The sequence below is a fragment of the Equus caballus genome, chromosome 10, assembly GCF_041296265.1.
Source record: "Equus caballus isolate H_3958 breed thoroughbred chromosome 10, TB-T2T, whole genome shotgun sequence".
In the NCBI taxonomy this organism is placed as follows: Eukaryota; Metazoa; Chordata; class Mammalia; order Perissodactyla; family Equidae; genus Equus; species Equus caballus.
In genome coordinates this window covers 9,702,868-9,722,430 of record NC_091693.1, presented here as the reverse complement: position 1 = coordinate 9,722,430, position 19,563 = coordinate 9,702,868, and the positions used below count along the sequence as shown (strand labels likewise).

General features: G+C 60.2%; 1 protein-coding gene across 5 annotated transcripts in view; it reads right to left on the bottom strand.

The window, feature by feature from the left end:
- Positions 1-19,563, bottom strand: part of ACTN4 (actinin alpha 4) — a 70,546-nt gene that overhangs the window by 17,117 nt on the left and 33,866 nt on the right. For 3 of the 5 annotated variants that reach the window (XM_023649666.2, XM_023649668.2, XM_023649671.2), the window contains exons 2-8: positions 11,025-11,139; positions 10,672-10,791; positions 7,442-7,528; positions 6,291-6,378; positions 4,510-4,588; positions 3,304-3,385; positions 2,506-2,591 (exon numbers count right to left, since the gene is read on the bottom strand). In XM_023649666.2, coding sequence (XP_023505434.1) covers positions 2,506-2,591; positions 3,304-3,385; positions 4,510-4,588; positions 6,291-6,378; positions 7,442-7,528; positions 10,672-10,791; positions 11,025-11,139 — 657 coding nt within the window. Of the gene's footprint in view, positions 1-1,443; positions 1,530-2,505; positions 2,592-3,303; positions 3,386-4,509; positions 4,589-6,290; positions 6,379-7,441; positions 7,529-10,671; positions 10,792-11,024; positions 11,140-19,563 lie in introns of all 5 variants that reach the window. The other 2 variants (XM_023649667.2, XM_023649669.2) reach the window with 1 other exon arrangement.

Genomic DNA, 19,563 nt, shown 5'->3' with positions numbered 1-19,563 from the left:
CAGTCCCTCTGCACAGGAGGCCAGCTCAGCACAGGAGCACTTTGGGCAGGAGAGAACACCCTCCCTCGAAGGCACCGTGGGGCACCTGGCTCGGGGCCGCGAGGGCTGAGTCCAGTGGTGAACGTGCTGTTAGCCAGCATTGGTGGTGAGAATTTTCCACCGCTGCCCACCCACCCCCACTAGGGTGGGGTCCCCTCCAGCAGAACATGCCAAACACAAGCTCCAACCACATGCAGGGCAGCTGGTGAGAGGCTCTGAAATGTGGCTCCCGGGACAGGGCTGGGGAGACCCCTGCCGCTGCGACGCCATCATCTGCGGCGCGCTCAGGGAGCCAGGCACCGTCTAAGCCTTCACCCGTACGAGCTGCCTTCATCTTCAGAACAACCCTGAGATGGGAACTGACATGGTCCCCATTTCAGACGGGGGAGCTGAGGGGAAGTGATTTATCCGAGGTCACAGCGCTAAGGGTGGCAGAGCAGGGCCGGGCAGACCGCCCACGGGAAGGCCCCGCTGGACCCGGCTCTGAAGGGGGCGCTCTGCAGGAGGCCGCAGGTGCAGTCCTGTCCTGTGGCGTCAGGGGCAGCTCCCACCTCCCTGAACCATGCTTCCTCCTCTTCTGACCAGGGATACCACCCACCCTCCCTGGGACTCTCTTAGAGCCTATGCTCGTGGGGTCCTGGGAGGGGTGCCTCGCAGGTGGTGAGAGCTCCATAAGCAAGAGCTCATTTCTTCTCCTCCTCCCAACTGGTGACACAAAACCAAGTCACTAGGGGTCCATCGCTGCCCAAGACCAGAGACCAGGAGGCAAGCAGCGGGGACAGAGGTGCCCAGGCCTCCAGGCAGCCTCTCTCCCCAGGGGCAGCTGGGCACCTTTCTGCGGAAGTGGAGGACCCCCACGGGTGCAGTGTGAGGTCAGCCCAGCTCACGGGGTGCTGCCTCTGGGAACAGACACTCCTGCCTGCTCTGCCTGCATCAGCGGGCTGCCGGGGCCCGGCCGGACAGCTGGGCCAGCAGGGGCCGGCTCAGCAAGGAGTCTAACCTGCTCACGAGAGCCCTCGCGGGGTGCTGGGGAGGGAAAGGAGCTTCAGAGTTGGGGGCAGAAGCCAGTGCTCCGGGGGAAAGGGCCCAGCGTGGAGCCTGGGCCACACGGCAGCTCTGCCGTGAATGCGGAGCTGGGCCTCAACGGCCTCGTCTGAGAAACTGGGGCGCCCCTACCTCACAGGTGTTCACAGGGGTCATCTGCAGCATGTCAGCACCGGACCTGCACCGGCTCACAGGTGGCACTGGAGGCCCAGGGTCACAAGAAACCCACCTGAGCGGGTCAGCCCTCATGCCACGGCGGCCTGGCCACGGCTCCAACCACAGATGGGTGGTGGGGACGGGAGGGGACAGAGAGGGCAAGTCTCCAGGCACAGCAGCGAGGGGCGCTCCGCCTCAGCTCACCTTCTGAGCCCCCGAGAAAGCGTGGTAGAAGCAGGACACGTAAGTCATGATGGCCTTCTCATCTGGCCTCAGAGTGCCTACAATATCTGCGCAGAGAGAGAGAGAGAGAGAGAGAGGCAGGAGAGAGTGAAAGACGCAGGGGCGGCCGAGGCTCATGCAGGAGGAACAGCTTGCTCTGGACTGGAAGCCAAACCCCAGCTTGGGCTGCAGGCACGGCTGCCGAGGGTTTGTAGAGGGCGGTGGGGAGGGGGTCCAAATAGGTGGGTTCCTCTTCTGACCAGGCCTGGGCTTGTGATACTAGCCATCGGCTCCAGAAAGGAAGGCTTGTTTGGGTCTGGAGCAGTCAAATGCTAACTGACCTTTCTGAAAACCTAAGTCAATCATACTGTGTGCGACCACCTACCACCTTAGCATGAGCCACCTAACGGTCTCCTGGGGGCCTCAGAATAAACCCAAACTCCTGACCCCAGATGACAACGGTCCTACACAGCCTGGCCCTGTCACCTGCTCCAGCCTCACTTTCCAACTCTCCTCTCCTCGCTAACCATTCTCCAGCCACTCCTTGGACAAGCCAAGCTTATTTCTGCCTCGGGGCCTTTGACCTTGCTCTGCCCTCTGCCTGGAGCGATTTTCCTACCAATTCTGCTCATCACTCCCAGTGGCTGCTCACTCGCCCTTCAGACCTAATGCGGCCCCTGGGCACCTCTATGACGTCCCACGCTCTCTACTGCACTGGTCACCACATGAAATGCCTCCTCTGAGGACTTGCCTACCGTCTATTTCACCCACTAGAATGTCAGCCACACGAGAGGAGGGACTCTGCCTGCCTCAGTCCCTACTGTACCCTCAGTGCCCAGAGCAGAGCCTGGCACAGAAGAGGCCCTCGAGAGGTAGTGTGAGCAAAGACTAAATGGGCAGCAATGCCAGGGAGCTGGGGGGTGGCTTCCAGTCGGAGAGAGAGGCCACTGCCATCTGCAAGAGAAACGAAGTGAGCGTGGAGCGAGAGGCAGCAGCGGCATTGGGCAGTGGCGGCGGGGGGGCCTGCCTGGCCCTGCCCGGTACCTTCTGCGCTCCCGAAAAGGCATGGTAGAAGCTGGACACATAGGTCATTATGGCCTTCTCGTCGGGCCGGGCCGTGTTCACAATGTCTGCAAGTGAACAACAAGGGTTAATCCGCCCAGCAGGGGCGGGGGAGGGCGGCTCCCGGGATCCAGAGGCTCCAAGGCCAGAGCCACCCCGGGAGAGGGACCCTCAGAGCTGATCCAGTGACCCCTGTGACTCCGGTGGGCTTGGCCACACCCTCAGCCCCCCAGCCCCCTGGGTCTCTGGAAAGGCCAAGGCTGTGGGAACCGGATTGGAATGAGGCCACTTCCTCTCTCTGAGAACGGCCTCAAGGGTCTGCTGGACAGACAACCCCAGGGGCCCCCGGAGGCCAGAGGCACCAGTCCCAGCTGGGGGTGGTGCATGGCTGGGAAACGGAGCACAGCCGGAAAAGGAAAAAACAAAACACTCCCCTTCGGAGGGCTCCGCACTGAGCCTGCGGCAGGCGGGGAGGCAGAGAGAGGCCTCCACTGTTGGCAGGAGTCAGCCCTCCGGGCCACCCGCACCCCTCCCGAGGGAGAGTAGGACCGTCAGGCAGGTGCCCGGGCCCTGGACCAAGATGCAGCCCCCAGAGCCGATCCTCTTCCAGCTTCTCCACCCCCAAGCGTGCCTGTCCTGCTCAGGCTCCCCCCGCAACACCACTGTCCCCAGTTCACCCAAGTTCATCCAGCCATCCTGGCAGGCTCTGCCAGCTCCTGAAGTTACTGCTAGCCACGCCCACAAAGCAGGGTGTCGACTGAACAAAACCGATGCACTTACCCTCTGCATCCAACATCTTGGGAATGTCTAGGTATTTCTCGGCCACTTCAAAGGCATTGTTCAGGTTGGTGACTGGGTCGTCCTGGGGGGGTCGGCGAGGGAAGGAGGAAGAAATCCGTCAGGGGCAGGAGGCAGAAGCAGAAGAGAGTAAGGAAGGGCTGGCCCGGAAGGTGGGACCCGGGAAGGGACAGGACTGGAAAAGTTCCTTTAGGCAGCTCTCAGCCACCTGTGCAGCTGCAGGGACGGGGGACACCCAGAGACAGTCAATTCCTACCAAGAGGAATCCCCTGGAAATCTTTGAGGGGTAACTATGGACCTTTTCTCCAGAAAAAAATGCAGGTGCACTCTTTTCTTCCAACTTCCAGCCACCCCCGAGACCCCAGATACAGACCCCTGTCCTGAGCCCCAGAAAGTGTGGTCCAGACCTGGGAGAGCCCCGGGGGGGTTGGAGGGTGGAGGGGGGGGGGGGGGAAGGGAGCAAACCAAGGCTTCCACGTTTCTACGCGCCCAGAGCATCCTGCACGCTGCCTCCCACTGCCTATGGGATTGAAGCCCACTCCACCCTGACCATCCCTCACGTGCCCCCCACCTGGAATGCCCTCTCTCTGGCTCTAGGCTGCCTCCCCCTCCAGAGACCCCTCCCACTGGCTGGGCAGGGTCCTATCCCTCCTCCACAGCCCCGCCCAGTCAACCCCCACCCGGCCTCCCCTCGGCCTGAGCACATGTGCACAGCCTCATGCGGCTTGTCTGCTCTGGACACCTTGTCCTGCCTTCCCCACGAGGCTGGGCACTCCTCGAGGGCAGGGCCTAGGTCTTACAGGGTCATAAGCTTTGTGTAGGCAAATCAGAACAGGACCCTGCCCACGAAACATCTACCCCCTCCCCCAGGGGCAGAGAGAGAAGGCTTCCAGAATCTAGGAGTTAAGCAAGGGGAACTGGAAGGCCTGGCTGGCCAGGCCCCGACATAATCCCAGGCAGTTGCAGTGCCCACGGAGGGAGAAGAGGACCGGGCCCGAGGGAACAAGGGAGGTGAGAATCAGCCATCTAGCCTGGGGTCTGACAGCAGCTGGCACGAGGCTCTCCCAGCCTGCCCGTCTGAGCCCAGGATCCAGCTCTGGACGCCAGCGATGGCTGGGCCTGGGGGAGGTGACCGAGAGTTGGGGTGGGACTCGGGCTGAGGCCCTTGAGGACGCAAAGGACACACACCTTTCTCAGCTTGTCGTACTCGATCAGCTCTGGTCTGTGCCGGTGGATCAGGGCATTGAAGGCAAGACCGTCCTTCCAGCTGTGGACGGAAAGGAAAGCTCATGAAGAGGGCGCACACACTGTCCTGGGAGCGCTGAGAGGCCCCGCACACCTTGAGGAATGATGGATTCCTGCTTATCGGGGCAGCTGAGTGTGCGTGCCAGGCCCTGCAGGGGGACGGCACGGCACAGCAGCCAAGAGTATGACCGCTGGAGCCGGACAAATCCTGGCTCTCCCACTTGTCAGCATGACCTAGGGCAAGTCCCATAATCTACTCCCTCGGGTTCCCTGTCTAGAAAAGAGGCACAGTCCCTCCTTCCGAGGGCCGTGGTGAGGATGACACGAGTGAACGTGTGAACGCCCAGCCCAGCACCCCAGCCGTACGACACTCCAGGACTGCAGCTACTGGGAGGGCCGTGCCTGCTGCCCTCGGCACATGCAAGGCTCCCCGGCCCTGGACAGGCCCCTGGGCAAGACGGCCCACTGCGGGAGGCCAGGGCCTACACTGTGACCTCTGCCCCTTGGCTGACCTGAACTTCGGGCTGGCTGAATGCCAGAGTGAGTGTGGCTTGGCATGAGGGTCTCTGTTTAGAGGAAGACGACGCTGGTCACAAGCTAGACTGGCCACATGTCCCTCCCTGAGGCCCTCTAAGGGCTGTTCATGTGGGGTCAGGTTTAATGGACCTCCTCGGGAGGGCCCCCGACAGAGGTGCTGCCCCTTTTCACTGTCCATCACCTCGTCCTGCCTTGTATCTGCAGAGCAGTCCTCGCCACCTGCAGCTGTGTGCCTTTGTCAGCTACGGGGCCCCTATGCAACCTTCCAGGGGCAGGATTCATTTTGGTCCCACTCTTGGCACAGGGTAGGCACTCCATAGATTTGTATCAATTGAAGAAATAAATGAGTGAGAACTGCAGAGAGGACCAGGCAGTTGGTGACAGGAAAAGGAAGGAGACACACAGAGGACATCAGGGAGGTACCACACGCTATTCGTGGGGGAGGACGATGGAACGGTCCCCAACCCCCAATGCCAGGGCCCCAGAGAGCCTGGGATATAGCAGGCCCTCTCTGGGGCCCAGGAGGCCTCATTCTTCACTCCGATGTGTGCCTCGTCCCTGGTCCATCCCCCACAAGGACACCAGAGGCTCAGAGGGGTGAAGTCAAGCCAAGCCGGACCTGATCAGGGCACCCCAAGGCCGCGCTCCTGACCAGCAGGCCACACAGCCTCCCGCACTCTGGATCTCACATGGCGCTGACCATGCTAGCTCCTGTTACGGTGGTGGTAGACATGTCTCATTTCCCTGTCTCCCGAGGGAGGGCAGCTTCATGGCGGGGCTGAGTCTTGTTCATCATAGTGGACACAGAGCCCATTTTCCTAACACGAAATTCACTGGCAACTCTCAGGACGCGTCCCTCTTGCGAGGTCAAAATAAAGGCAGAGTTTTGTTGTTGTCTCTACATTTCCTTGCTTGGGGAGGAAGAAGATTCTATAAAGCCCACCAGAGAGCCGGGCCTTAAAGCCTTCAGCCCAGGACAGCGTGGCGACTGCCTCCTCCCCCTCCTCGGAGAGGATGCAGGGACCTTCTAAGGAGCTCACGGGGGCCAGTGGCAGGGGAGGGCCCCGAGGGCTGGCATCTCACAGACGACAACAGAAAGACAGAAAAGAGGCAGGTGGGAGGACGGCGTGGCAGCCCAGGAAGAAGCGAGGGAAGGAGGTGGGCTGGGACCCTCGGCAGGTGCTCACCTGATGTGGAAGTTCTGCACGTTGACGTTCTTATACGGGGCGGTCTTCCTCTGGCACCAGAGAAGGAGCCCTTCCTTGGCAGACGTCTCTGCAAAACACACAAGGACGGTGAGCATCGGCTTGAAACGAAAGCCTTGGGACCAGCCCGGGCAGATCGCGCTTTCAGCTCGGGCCCAGGTCAGACAGAGGCCGGGGGCAGGGTGTCGACAGAGCAGCAGAGCCCAGAGCAACAGCCCCTCTGTTCCAGATACGGGCAGGCCTCTGCTGATCCTAAAGCCGATCCGCGTGCATGGCCCTGAGAAGCCACTCGCCCAGGGTCACCCCAGGAAGTGGCAACGACAGGACATCAGGGCCTGAACCTATGCTATGTGTCTGACCGCAAAGCCTGTGCCTTTAACGGCCAGAACGCACCACAAACAGGCCTTGACGCCACCTCGGCCTCCCCTGCGCTGGGGGGAGAATCAGCCGAGGGCCAGAGCCCCAGGCCCTGCCCACTCAGGGGCTCGCAGCCCTCGCCACGGCTTCAGGGGAGCAGAGTTGGGGGTCCAGGTGGTCCTTCATCCCTTGTGGACAGCTCTAACTCTCCATGACAGACTGGTCTGCTACGAGGGCAGGGAACACATCTGTCCTGTTCACCGCTGTGGCCTGTCCCCAGAAGCCCCCTCTACATGCTGGCTTGGGGGGCTTTCCTCCTCCTGTGGTGCGTACAGGAAAGTAAAGTAAAGCGGCTCATTCCTGGGTGGCCTGGACTGACCCCAGGTCCATGGAGGCAAAGGGCTGAGGGTGGGGGTGTCAAGCAGAAATATGTCGGCACTGATGCCCAGGAGAACCAAGCCAGGCCTGACTCCACCACTAGGCTGCTCGGTGACTCAGTTCCTTGACTGTAAAAGGGGGCCAAGCAGGCCTGCCTGACGAGGGTGGTGAGGAGTCCACCAACATGGAGGCCTGAGGGGACCCCATTCGCCTGCAGCCTAGGCCAGCCGCTCCACTAACCACTCCTGGGCAGGGCCAGCCCTGTGAGTGATGCCAGGAGACAGGGAAGAGGCTGGAAACATGAGGACCAGACGCCCAAACGCTAATCTAACTTGCCGAGATCGGGTGAGTGTGGGGTGGGGAGAAAGCCTGCCGGTCAGCAGGCTCCTGGCTCTCACCTTCCACAGAGATATCCTGGATGGCGAACCTGAGGATGATGGTCCAGATCATTCCCAGGGTCATCTTTGCGTTGCCGTCCACGATCTCTGCATGCGGGAAAGGGGGCAGAGGGTGAGACAGCTGTTACACCAGAGAGAGACCCCTCAGGCAGCCCTCTGGTCCTGTCTATAGACTGGCTCCAACTGTCTGTCCCCGCCAAGCACCCAGGAGACAGTGTCCCCTGAATGCTCTGGGAAGCACTGGCCCCAAACCCTTCCACTGCTTAGCACCTTCGGGCTTCTGTGCACGTGTCCTCAGCTGTGCAGGCCTCGTCTCCCCCCACCCTGCTCACTGTCTTGATCCAGCTCAGGATGCTGCTCCTGACCAAGGCCTGTCCCGAAGCCAGCCTGCAGCCCTGGCCTCTGCGCATACCTCCATCGTGCATTTATGGGCCTTTGTGGGCATGTCTCCCCCAGCGGGTGCACTGCACTACTCTCTGCTGAGAATCTGTCCACTTCCCTCCAACCTCACTGCTGCCACCTTTGTCTAAGCCACTGTCGTGTCCCCCAGAGCTCAACGCAGTGCCTGCTGCACCCCCCTGCACCCCCCTCTACACAGCAGCCAGGTGGTCGTTTTAAAAGCTGTGACAGATTGAGTCACTCGCCTACTTAAAGCTCCACTGAGACGCCAAAAACAGAGCCCATGTTCCAGAGTCCGGCTTACAAGGCCGCCCTGAGGGACCCGGCCCACCTCCCCGTGCTCTCTAGCTGCGTCCTTTTGGCAAGCCAGCCTCTTTCTTGCCTTAAGGACCTCCCACCTCTGTCCACCCAGAGCACACCTGGACCCTCCTTCCTCAGACGACTGGTCCTTCCCATCCTGCCAGCCTCTGCTTACTCGTCATGCTTCAGAACGGCCCCCGACCTCCCCATGCCCGTCCTGGTCCTCCCCCGCACCTGCCCTGCCCTCACACACGGATCGCCATTTTCTGGCGTGGATCTGTCAGTCTGATTATGTGTTCACTGTCTCTTCATGATCACGACGGTACCCCCAGGACCTGGGCCCAGCCCCCAGGAAAGATGCGACGCTGCAGGAAGGGAAGAGTGGGGACACCAGGCCCAGCTCCAGGCACAGGCCTTCCTGACTAACGGAAACCCAACCCCTCTCTCACTTGTGCAGGTAAGAGGGGAGGTTCTGGACCACACAGGCTCCAGCTTCAGCAACCTAGAGAGAACTCATCCCTCCCACACTCAGGGCCCCCTGTGTCCACTGACAGGTGAGGGAAGAGGGTGAGCGGGCGTGGCTCAGCATCTGCTGCCAGAAGTGCCCCTGGTGGTCCTTTGCCTCTGCCCACATGCAGCACACCAGACGCAGGAAGAAGGCAGGGACAACAGAGGGCACATCAGGAGACCTGCTCACTGACCCTCGAGAACAGAGAACTCTGGGGCGGGCTTGACTGGAAAGGAGCCATAGTGTCACCCAGAGGATGGGGCCACCCTTCCCCAAGGACACCCTGGAGAGGAGAGGGTAGGGGCTCCATCAGCCACAGTGGAGAAGCTCCCCACGGCCAAGCCGCAGGCTGAGGGCTGAGGGCAGCTTTGGCTTTAGAGCTGCAGGATAAGGAGATAGGCACAGCCCGCTGCCCAGAGAAGGGGGGACACAGTGTCTGTCCCCATCCTTTCCCAGGGCTGGAAACAAGGCAGAGCCCCGGGCCCGCCCCAGCCCGGGGCAGAGGAGAGAGTCCCTCAGGAGATGTAGGCCGGGGATGGGCACAGTCTGGAGAGGAGGTCGCAGCTCCTGCACCCCCGGTTACACGAGGCAGCCGGTCTCAGAGGGCTCAGAGAGCTCCTGTGAGGCGAGGAAGCTGGCTTCTCTCATGGCACAGCCACCAGCTGCTCCTCGGACATGCAGCTGTGCTTCCGACCCCCGTCCCTTCTCATAACCCCCACCGGGAAGCCTGTTCCTGCAACTGCTGACACCTGAGAGAGGGCCGGGAGAGGGGGCGGCTGCGGGCGGGGCTCTCGGGTCCCCAAGCCCTCCAGTGCCTCCTGTAGGCTGCCCCCAGCTCTGTCCCAAGGCCGATGGTCCCAGGGGCTGGGAGTGAACCCATTTGGGCACGGACAGAGGACATTTTCAGACTGAGTTTTTCTCCAGATGAAGACAGATGACCGCCGGTCTCTCCTCTGAGCTCCGCATTCACAGGCTAGCATGTGAGCAACACAGACGCAGCTGCGAGAAGCAGGCTGGAGGGCAGCCAGGAGGAAACATCCATGAAGGACAGAAATTCTCAGGCCCTGACTGGATTTTGGGGTTTTGATTTTTCTAAACAAACACCAGCCCCCTCGACCGTGGCATGTGGGGCTTGGCGCCCCTCCCCGAGAGGTCCCCAGCGGGAGCAGAGCCTTGGAACGCCGTACATGCGTTCTGGTCTAGAGTCTGGGCCAAACTCTCTGAGCCCTGTCATTAACAGCAATTAGTTTCCTTTGTTTTTCTAAAAGCTGGGACAACATGGACGTCGGGGCGGAGGAAACTCTGCTCCGTCTACTGAGCAGGACTGCGAGCGGGGCTGACGGGGAGCTGCTGGGCTCCATCAGGCCTCACCTCGTCTCCCAAAGTGCCTGTGAGCTCGACACGGCAGCCCACTGCTGAGGGACAGCCGTTGTCACTCTGAGGGAGGGCCTGAAGGGAGGGTCACAGTTCTGGGTGTCCCCACGGGGCAGACAGGGACCCTGGGTATCCAGCCAGAGGTCAAACTCTCCCAGCCAGTGTGCCCAGCAGGGTCTGGGCATTGACCTTTGGGCCCGCACTCCCTGCCCCGGAGCCCTGACACTGACACCAGGCCTCCCGTGCCCTCTCTCCTCTGTGTTCCCGTCTGCCCACAGACACCAGGCAGGGCCTAGGGGCAAAGGTGCTCCCGGCACCGAGAGAGGCTCTGTCACCGTCTGTCAATATCTCTCAGGCCCAGCATGGGGATGGCGTCCAGGGTCTGAGTCAAAGCCATTCCTCTCGCCGCAGCAGCAGCCTGCCCCGCACGACCGGAGCACCCAACCCCACACTCGGACGGGATGGAGCTGTGGGTGCAGGGAGGGGGAGCTGGTGGGGCCTACGTCACATGGAGGACGGTCACTGCTGAATACTCATTGGGGCTCTAAGCACCCCAAGTGTTCTGCCCCCAACACGACTTCTGTTCAGAACGCAGAGGCCGGGCCTCAGAGCCTGCAGGTCAGGAACGGAGGCCCGCAGCCCAGCTCACCTTCGGCCCCAATGGAGACCAGCTTGACCCCCTTGCTGGCGATGAAGTCCAGCGCCTTGTTCACATTGTTGATCTTGTGCACTCGCATCTTGCCCCGCTCCGGCTTGGGTAACCGTTCCCCTGAGAGCCGAGCACCGAGAAACGGGGAGAGAGAGAGAGAGAAGCACAGAAGCTTTAGGGTCCCCAGAGCTCTCTGGAGCCTGCTGCCCCGGCACTCTGGCCTGCCCCAGCAGTGACGCCCAGACCCCCTGCTCCCGCAGCCGTCAAAGGCCTCGCTCTCCTCCCAGCAGCAGCGGCACAGCTGCACAGGCCCCGCTCGGGGTGCGATGCGCTTGGCAGGAGGGGAGCCTCACCTGAAATGACTTCCAGGAGGAGCATGAGCTTCAGGCCATCTCGGAAGTCCTCGTCGATGTTCTCGATCTGCGTGCCGGCCTTCCGCAGGTGGGAGTTGCACCAGGCTGTGAAGGTCTAGGGAATAGAACAGAGAGGTCCAGAGGGTCAGATGGCTGTTGGGGTTCTCCAGCCAAAGGGCTGGGCTACAGCCCTGACCCCAGGACAACAGCGGCCACCATGGGGCCCTCCCTCGGCTCCACCCTTCACGCACACTGTTTCTGGTCTTTACTGAGATCCAGGCAGGTCAATCTGAGGAAACAGAGGCTCAGGAGAGTTAACAGACCCACCCCATGATCACCGGGGGACACGCAGCAGGGCACGGACTGGACCCGAGCCTGTCACCCTTGGCACAAGTGCTCTCTCCACAATGCCTTGAGTGAACCCAGTACACACGTCAAAGGCGCCACGGCCTGTGTGCTCGCCCAGTCCTGCAAGCCTGATGGCACCAGGCCCCGAGAGTGGAAACAAGAGCCAGGGCTGTGCTCTCGGACAGACGCACCAGCTATCATGCCACCCAAGGGGCAGACCCGACCACAAGGCCCAGCCAGCGCTGGCTTCCGCCCGCCACCAGGCAGGAGCTTGGGCAGCAATTTCCCCATCGCTGGCATAGAGATGACCTGGGACAGGAAAGCAGTTGGAAAACAGAAGCCTCCTGTAAATTCAAGGTTTCCTCAAGTCAGCCTCTTAGATTAGAGCTCTGGTGGCCCAACAGTGGGCAGCTCCTGAAAGGCCAGGGGCACAGACCCTGAGCCCTATGCACACCCCACACAGTCTGTTTCCCTACATGCCAGACGCCCTCTGTTCCCCAGAGAATACTCCACTTGCAAATCTTAAGTTTCAGAGTGTTTTAGAGGTGCTGGAAGGCACGGGGAGGCGGGCACCCACCCCAGCAGGCTTAGGCAGCCTCATGGGAGGAGGAAGTTTCTGTGGAACACAAGGCAAGCAGACTTTGGAAGGCGAAAGGGTACTTTGGGGTAGAAACGGCCATAAACGAGAAGGCCAAACTCCAAACTGGAACACAGAACACCAAGCACAGGGCCCGGGCCACCCTGCCCCCCGCCGGCTGGGGCACGTTATCAGATGTCAGCACCCGGGCAACCTGTCATGTGAGTCCACGCGGACAGGTCCAGACGCCTCCTGGGGAACCGGCCTGCTCGGCCTGGGCAGCAGGGTCTGGGAAAAAGCCCACGCCTGTTTCTCAGGGGAGCCCCATCCCCTGTCCCCCGCCCCCTCAACCTGCAGGGCCCGGGTGGATGCGGGCAGACAGCCGGATGGCGCAGGGGCACACTCCGAGCCTGGTGCAGGCGGGGGCCGCGGAGTGAGGGCTTCCGCGGAGCTCTGGCCGAGCACCATGTGTTTTGACAACTGTCACCAGCCTGCTCATTGAGACATGAACACAAGGCCCCTCCCGGACAAAGGGGCCGCCTAATTAACACGCTGCTCCACAGCCAGGCCTGGCACGAGGCTTCTTTCCAAACCTGGGGCGGGGGGTGGGGGGGGCGGCTCTGTGTTCAGGCCAGGGCACGCCATCCTGCCTCTCGCAACATAAAAGAGGCCTGCTAATGAAACAGAGGACTCCCCCCGGGAGGTTGTTACTTCAGCCAAGGCCGCCTGTGCCCTGCTCCCGCGTCGCCTGAGCCGGCTCCCACCCATCCCTCAAAGTCCCACGAAGAGCCGCTCCTCCAGCCGCCCCCAGCTCTCAGCACAGCACCCCTCTCCCTGCTCTCTCAGGCGTCAGTACTGTCCTCTGCTCCCCACCACTGTGAGCTGCTCTGAGCTCCAGCCGCCGAGCAGGTTCTCATCAGGGGATGCGGGTACTGCTGGCCCCACCGCCTTTCCCACGCTTCTTCCCACGACTCGGAACCCAGGGTAACCAGGGCCAGCCTGTTGGTTGTACACTCACGGGGGCAAGTTACCCAACCTTCCTAACGTCCGTTTCCTCATCTGTCATGTGGCGATAAAGACACCACCCGGGCAAGGTCAGGGGAGGATTTGAGGCATCAACGCACATGGCAGGTGAATCGATGGCAGTCCTCTGGACGTCCCTGCCCCCAGACCTCTCTTCTCCGAAAATCCCGCCTCTTCCACAGAGCACTTTCTCTGCTCCCTGGCAGCCCTCGCCACCACACACGGCCCTCAGCATCTCTCTGACAGCATTCTCCAGTCGTGTGGGGTCTTCCTGGGTGTTCTGTGCACGGGTGCACGCTCCCAGCAGGTAGGAATTCCGTCTCCCATCTCACGTGCCTTTCTAACCTTGGTGGTGGACAGCAGCGCACCTGGAACTCAGCTGCCCTGGGCAGCAAGGCAGCAGACCGGGCCGGGACAGGAAGTGGCAGTGGATGCTGGGCCTCTGCTCTCACACCTGCCTGGAAGATGCTGTTGGGCTGCAAAGTAGCCAATCAGATCCCACGACTGAGGCTGCAGGAGGGCAGTTCCCAGAGGGCGAGCCCCCTGAGGCTCTGGTGCCGCTGGGGCCAAGATCTGGGCCCCTGGTCTGCAGGTTCCATACCACTCAGCCAACTGGCCTGCCAGGCGAGGCCTGCATGCTCTGAAGGGCACAGGGCTGTGTCGGAATGGCAGCTCCTCGGCTTACTTGTTCTATGTGCAAGCAAGTGAGCTGACCTACTCATATCTCAGTTCCCTTCTCTGTAGAATGGACTCATTACAATCTACCTCCTGTTGTTGCTGGAGGATTAAATGGGGGGAACATCCTTTAAAGCATCCGACCCAGTGCCTGGCATAAAGTGCATGCCAGAGAACCGTGAGCACACACACGTCCACACCCGCCGCTCCCCACTCAATCCCTGGGAAGGGTGGGATCTGGGGTCTCTGCAAAGACCCTTACCCCATCCCCATGGTTTGCAGCAGAAAGAAGATTGCAGGACACCCTCTCAAGACAGCCCTCACTCAACGTGCTGGGCTCTGGACAAACCTCGCCTTGTCCGGTCCAGGCTGTCTGTCCTCACGTGGTCATTGCACTACCCGCCCTCCAAACCCATGCCACCTCTGTGCCTTTGCTCATCTTCTCTGGGCACCAAACAAGAGCTCTGGCCTGGGGCTCACACAGACCTGGATTCAGATCTCACCTCTGCCACTGAGGCAACCAGCCAGCGGGGTAACCCCGGGCACACAGTGAGCCTCAGAGTCCTCGCTGATGAAGTGGAGGCAATAATCTCTCCTCTTAAACGAAGACTAAACAAGACCATGCCAGTAAATCACCGACGACGGTGCCTGGCCCAGATCAAGTGCTCGGTGTCGTTCAAGTGTCGAGGAAAGGCCTGTTTTGGAATCAACGGTGACTCTGCCATGCACTCTGTCAGCCTGGCTGCAAGCAGGCAGAGCCCCAAGCGGAACACAGAGCAGGTGCTCGGGGAGAAGACGCACTCACCCGGCTTGCGTGGGCAGGAGGAACTCCCACCAGAACCTGGCATGCACAGAACAGGAACCCCTGAGCTCTGGGCAAGAGAGCACGACCTCGAGTCCACCCTCGGGGACAGGCCAACCCTGGACGGCCACTTCTCCACACTGTGTGACTGGTGAGGAGAAGCTGGAGGTGGAATGTTAACAAGTCATAGCTTCTTCCTAGTGGGTTACAAAAATAATATCCTTACACACTCCCTCTCCCAACCTGGTTCAGGCGGAGATGGGGGGGTCCACAGATGGAGGCCTCATGTGCCCACTGTCCCCCCTTGACCACGCAGAATTCTCAGAGCATGAGCGAGAGCCCACCGCCGACTCCTCGATGGCCTAGACCTACACCGTGGGGTCAGGCCACACCCATTCCCTCGACAGGCGATGGCTGAGTGTTGATCTAGGGCCAGGTCCTGTGCCGAGTATGTCGTGGGAGCAAAAGCAGACCCAGGCAGCACTCCCTGGAGCCCCCAGTCTGCTGAGGGAGAGGATCTCAGTGACCAAGCACTGACTCCACTGCAGAAGTGACGCCCTTAGGGAAAGTGCTGATAGTAACAAGCACAGCTACCACCACGACAGAGCCGACTCTGTGCCGGACGCTACACCAGGCACCCTGCCACATGCTAAGTGCTCACATCCTCACTCTCTTGTGAGGTGGTTGCCTCATTTGACAGATGAGGAGACCAAGGGTCTGAGAGGCGAAGTGACTTGGCCACAGTCAGGCAGGCACCTGGAGAGTCAGAGCTGGATTTAAAGCCAGCTGCTGTGGTCCAGAGGCCAAGCTCTGAGGTACCATGCTGCGTTTGCCCTCCCCCACCCCCTCCCCAGAACGGGAGTGGAGGAGAGTGTTCAGCACGCGAAGGGACAGCTCCTGATCTAGCGGCAGGGCAGACACGGGGAAATTTCCCTGGGAGGAGATTCTCAAACCCTGATCGGACTGGGAATGAGTTAATGAGAGAGAATAGGGACAGCATGTGCAAAGGCCCTCCAGCAGTGGGGACAGAGAAGAAAGAAGGGAATGAGGGATAGAAAGCTGTGCTGCGAGGCTGGCAGGACTGCCCTCATTCTTTGGGCCTTCACAAGGTCACGCTGGCTGCTGCTGTGTGGGGACCCAGCTGAAGGGGGCAAGGGTCAACGTGTAATGAGTGGGAAGAAAAGAGGGTAGCGAGAGGAACTTGGCAGGAGAAGGAAGCAGAACAGCCGTGTCGGAGATGCTGACTGTCACGACTGAGAAATGCAAGCTCAAGGTTTCAGTTTCATTTGGGGGCACCGAGAGCTACTGGCCCTCTGTGGGAGGAGGGAAAGGCAAAGAACTTTGAGCTCTTCTGGGTTTTACTGTCAAGGGCATTTTCCAGGGGCAGCACTGACTCTGAGGGGTGGCCCTGCCCCCAGCGCCTCACCTGAGAGGCACTCAACACTCACCTGGCAGACAAACGCTGACTCGGAGTCCCTGTTAGGTACTGGGCATGGGAGGAAGCAACAGACACAAAATTTACATTCTGATTGGGGGGGGGGGATGCTAAAGATAATTATGCAAGAACTGCTAATTGCCAGTTCTTACTATTTACACAGAGTAACTCTATAGGACCTCCAACCCCATGATGACATGAGATGTTATCATCTCCATTTTACAGATGAAGAAACTGAGGCAGGCAGAGACTGAGTGACTAGCCCAGGGTCACACAGCTAATAAATGCAAACACGGGGTGGCCACTGATTCTGCAACGTCTGAGTAGAGTGCTTGGCACGGGCCTGGCAGAGTGCATCTGGCAGAAGTGAGTCAAGAAGGGCCCCGGCGGCCCCTCAGTGCCCGAGCTGGAGGACAACTGACAGTGTGAGTCGGGGGGAAGAGCTGCTTCTTCAAGGGGAGCCTGGGCCCAGTGTGCAAGGCAGGCAAGACAGTGCCAGTGGTGGCCCTGCCATCCTGTGAAGGGAGCCTGCACGCAGCCCTCGCCTCTCTCGCGAGGAAGGATGTGGACTGTCTGCCTTTGAGAACACACGTGAAATAAACCACAGACAAGAGCCTTCAGAACTCGCCTCTGCGCACGGGCAGCCTGTTCAAGCTGTTTCTCCGGGTGCTCAAATAGCACAGGGTGTGAGTGGGGGAGAGGGAGGGTGGCAGAGAGAAAGACGAGCTTGTTGGCTCGTTTGGGACCCACTGCCCCGGCTCCCTGTGCCGAGGCCTGAGAGGCCCCTGGGGAGACAAGCTTCAGAGGGGCCCCAGGGCTGTTTCTGCTTTGTCACTCTGAGTGCTGGGGGAGAGGGAGGAGGCTGAGCGTGGCTGGTCATAAAGTCCTTCCTGTGTCACAGGGACCCCTCCCAGTTGCCAGGATGTGGGGTGGCTGGGTGAATGAATGATGGATATTGTTCAGGAGGTGACCTCAGCAGCCAGGAATGTGGCAGCAGTGGGCTTTAACGAGCCATTCATCGATGACTCCCTCCCCTGACCCAGAGAGGTAAGGCCTCTACTCAGGGGCAGTCACTGAGTAAGAAACAAACACTCAGAAGACCGGGCAACCGAGGGGTGTTGCAGTGGGCAGAGTGACGGGGAGTGCAAGGAGAAAGCAGCCTGGGGGGATGCGGCCGACCCAGCTGAGAAAACTTTCCTTCCCTTTTCTGCCCAAGGACCTCTGCTACAAAGCAAGTTCTGAGTGCTGAGGGGGAGGTGTGGAGGGAAACGTCTGCTGGAAGCTGGAATTCCACTAAGCCCAGAAGAAAGGAGCCTCTTGCAAAGTCCGGTTACACGAGAACAGACTCCCCGAGTCCCTGGGCAGGGCGAAGGCGCTGGCTGTGATGACTGGCACTGGCCAAGGAGGCTCCTGGACCAGGGAGGGAGGCTGCACTGTTTCCACCCACCCGGCAGATGCTCACATGTGGATTCCACTGACTCCCAGCTTGACAAGATTTTAGGAAAAACTGGTCACCACCTCATGCTGCACCCCCCGCCTCCACTGGGTACACCACCCACCCCTTTGGAGGGATGTCACAGGCCAAGTGCCTGACCCAAAAGGACCAGCTGCGTGTCTCTTCCCCAGGCCCAGGGCTGACTGGAACTGGCCACAGCAAACTGCCCAGGGCACAGGGAGGCAAGACAGGGCTCCCTCGGGTGCCGGGAGTTCTCAAACCCGTCTCTGCAATACCGTGCTGGGTCTGCCGCTCCGCTGGGACATTGGCTGCTCTGAGGGGGAGGGCGCCGTCCTACCTCTTGAACTCCCACCTTGCCTGTTGTGGCCTCTGATGCTGCCCATGGTTCCTGCTGCCCATGGGTGCTCAGGAAGGGTGTCCGGGGCTGGACACAGGGGAGGGACAGCTATTTATTCCTGGGGTAGGCATCCCCACTTCTTATCGCCCATCTGCCAGGCCGGGGCCAGGCCTCAGGGTGGGGGAGGGGGCGCACCTTTCCAGTTCATGAAAGCAGAGACTGCTCCCCTGGCCCCTGGGCTTCATCACTGGTTCTAAAGGTGCTTTCAGGGTCTCACGGCTAAGCCTTCTGGAATCTGGGTTACCAGCGGCCCAGACGGCAAGGCGATTGCCCTGGCAACCTCTGCATGGACCTGTCCAGGGGCTCTGTGAAGCCTCTGGACAGCTGAGACTGCACATGTGAGCACTTTTTCAAAGATCCATTGCCTTTACCAGATTCCGAAGGAGATAAAAACCGGGGACTGGGTTGAGAGGACAGAAAATGAACGGGTCTTGATGACACGGCCGCCGTTTAGACGGGGCCAGCATGGGACTGGGACGGCCCCGCCAGCACTGGTGATCAGGGCTGGTGGTACTGCAGCAAGGGGACTCAACTCCATATCCAGCCGGGGGCAGAGCGGGCACGCTGTGTGCGCCTGCCCCATGACGACAGAACCTAATTTGAAAGCAATTACAGAGAAATATGGAATGCTTCTTATGTTCTGGCCTGACGTTGCCTTATTCGGAGTTTTCTCGGCCTACATGAAAAAGCTCTGACTTCCCGGTCAGAGGAGAGGTATAAATACTGCAGAGTGGAGCAGCGAGCATTCCAAGGGGCCTGCGTGTCCATCCAGAAACCAGCTCCCTCCCCTCTGCCCCCTCCCAGTAGCCAGCACTCCCCTTGGCCAAACATGTGCGTGTGCGCTGTGGCCGCAACAGCCGAATCTGGAATGCGGTCCCTGCCTCATGAGAAGCACGGGTCCAAGCCTTTCTCCCTGCTCTTCACAGGGCTGCTGTCTCTCACCGCTCAGGCCTTCCCCCCGAGGTCACCACCCCAGGAGGCCTCCCCTGGCCTGCTCTCTCCACCACACTCTCGTGTTCTTCTGCTCTGTTTTCTTCACTGGACTCGGTACCATCAGAAATTAGGTTCTGCCCAAACCTAGGCTCCCTCCCCAGGACAATATCCGCTGCGCGAGAGGGGGATCCCATCTGCGGCAGGAGCCGTGGCCTGGAATGGTGCCTGGCACGTGATGGGTGCTCAGGAAATCCCAGGATGAATGGAACAGGGTTGGGGCTTCTCATGTCCAGCCATTTAGGACTTCATGGTTTCTAATCCGATTTTATCCTGGTGAGGGTCCCTACTTAGGGATAAAACTGCATGCTTTCAGTTCACAAAAATAACCCTGGAGCTGTAGATATTCCAAAAACAAGCCAGGGCAGATGCTGCTCTCGGCTTGCCACTCCAACGGGAGAGAGGAGCCCTCAGCAGCCCTCACTGCTCAGGCATCTGAGGCCACTGGACTCACAGAGACCCTGGTTCAAGCAGGACCGCAGGCAGCAGTGGGTGAGCTGGTGGGAGGCAAGCTGAGGAGCTGACAGATGCTGCCAGGACATCGATCCGCCACGGTCTACAAGGGTGAGGAGAGGACAACGCGGCACAGTGCTCTTGGGCCTAAACAAATGTGGGTTCAAATCCTCGCTTTGCCACTTATTGTGTGTGGCCGCAGAAGACAAACTTCAGTTCTCTGAACTTTAGGTTTCCCCCTTTGTAAAATGGGGGTGACAGACACGACGTGAGCATTCAACAGGATAACACAGAGAGCGCGCTACACATACCGCCTGGCAGTGAGTGACTGACCAATGGACGCTGCGTTCATGGCTATGTTATTTCTATTCTGGAAGGCGCCA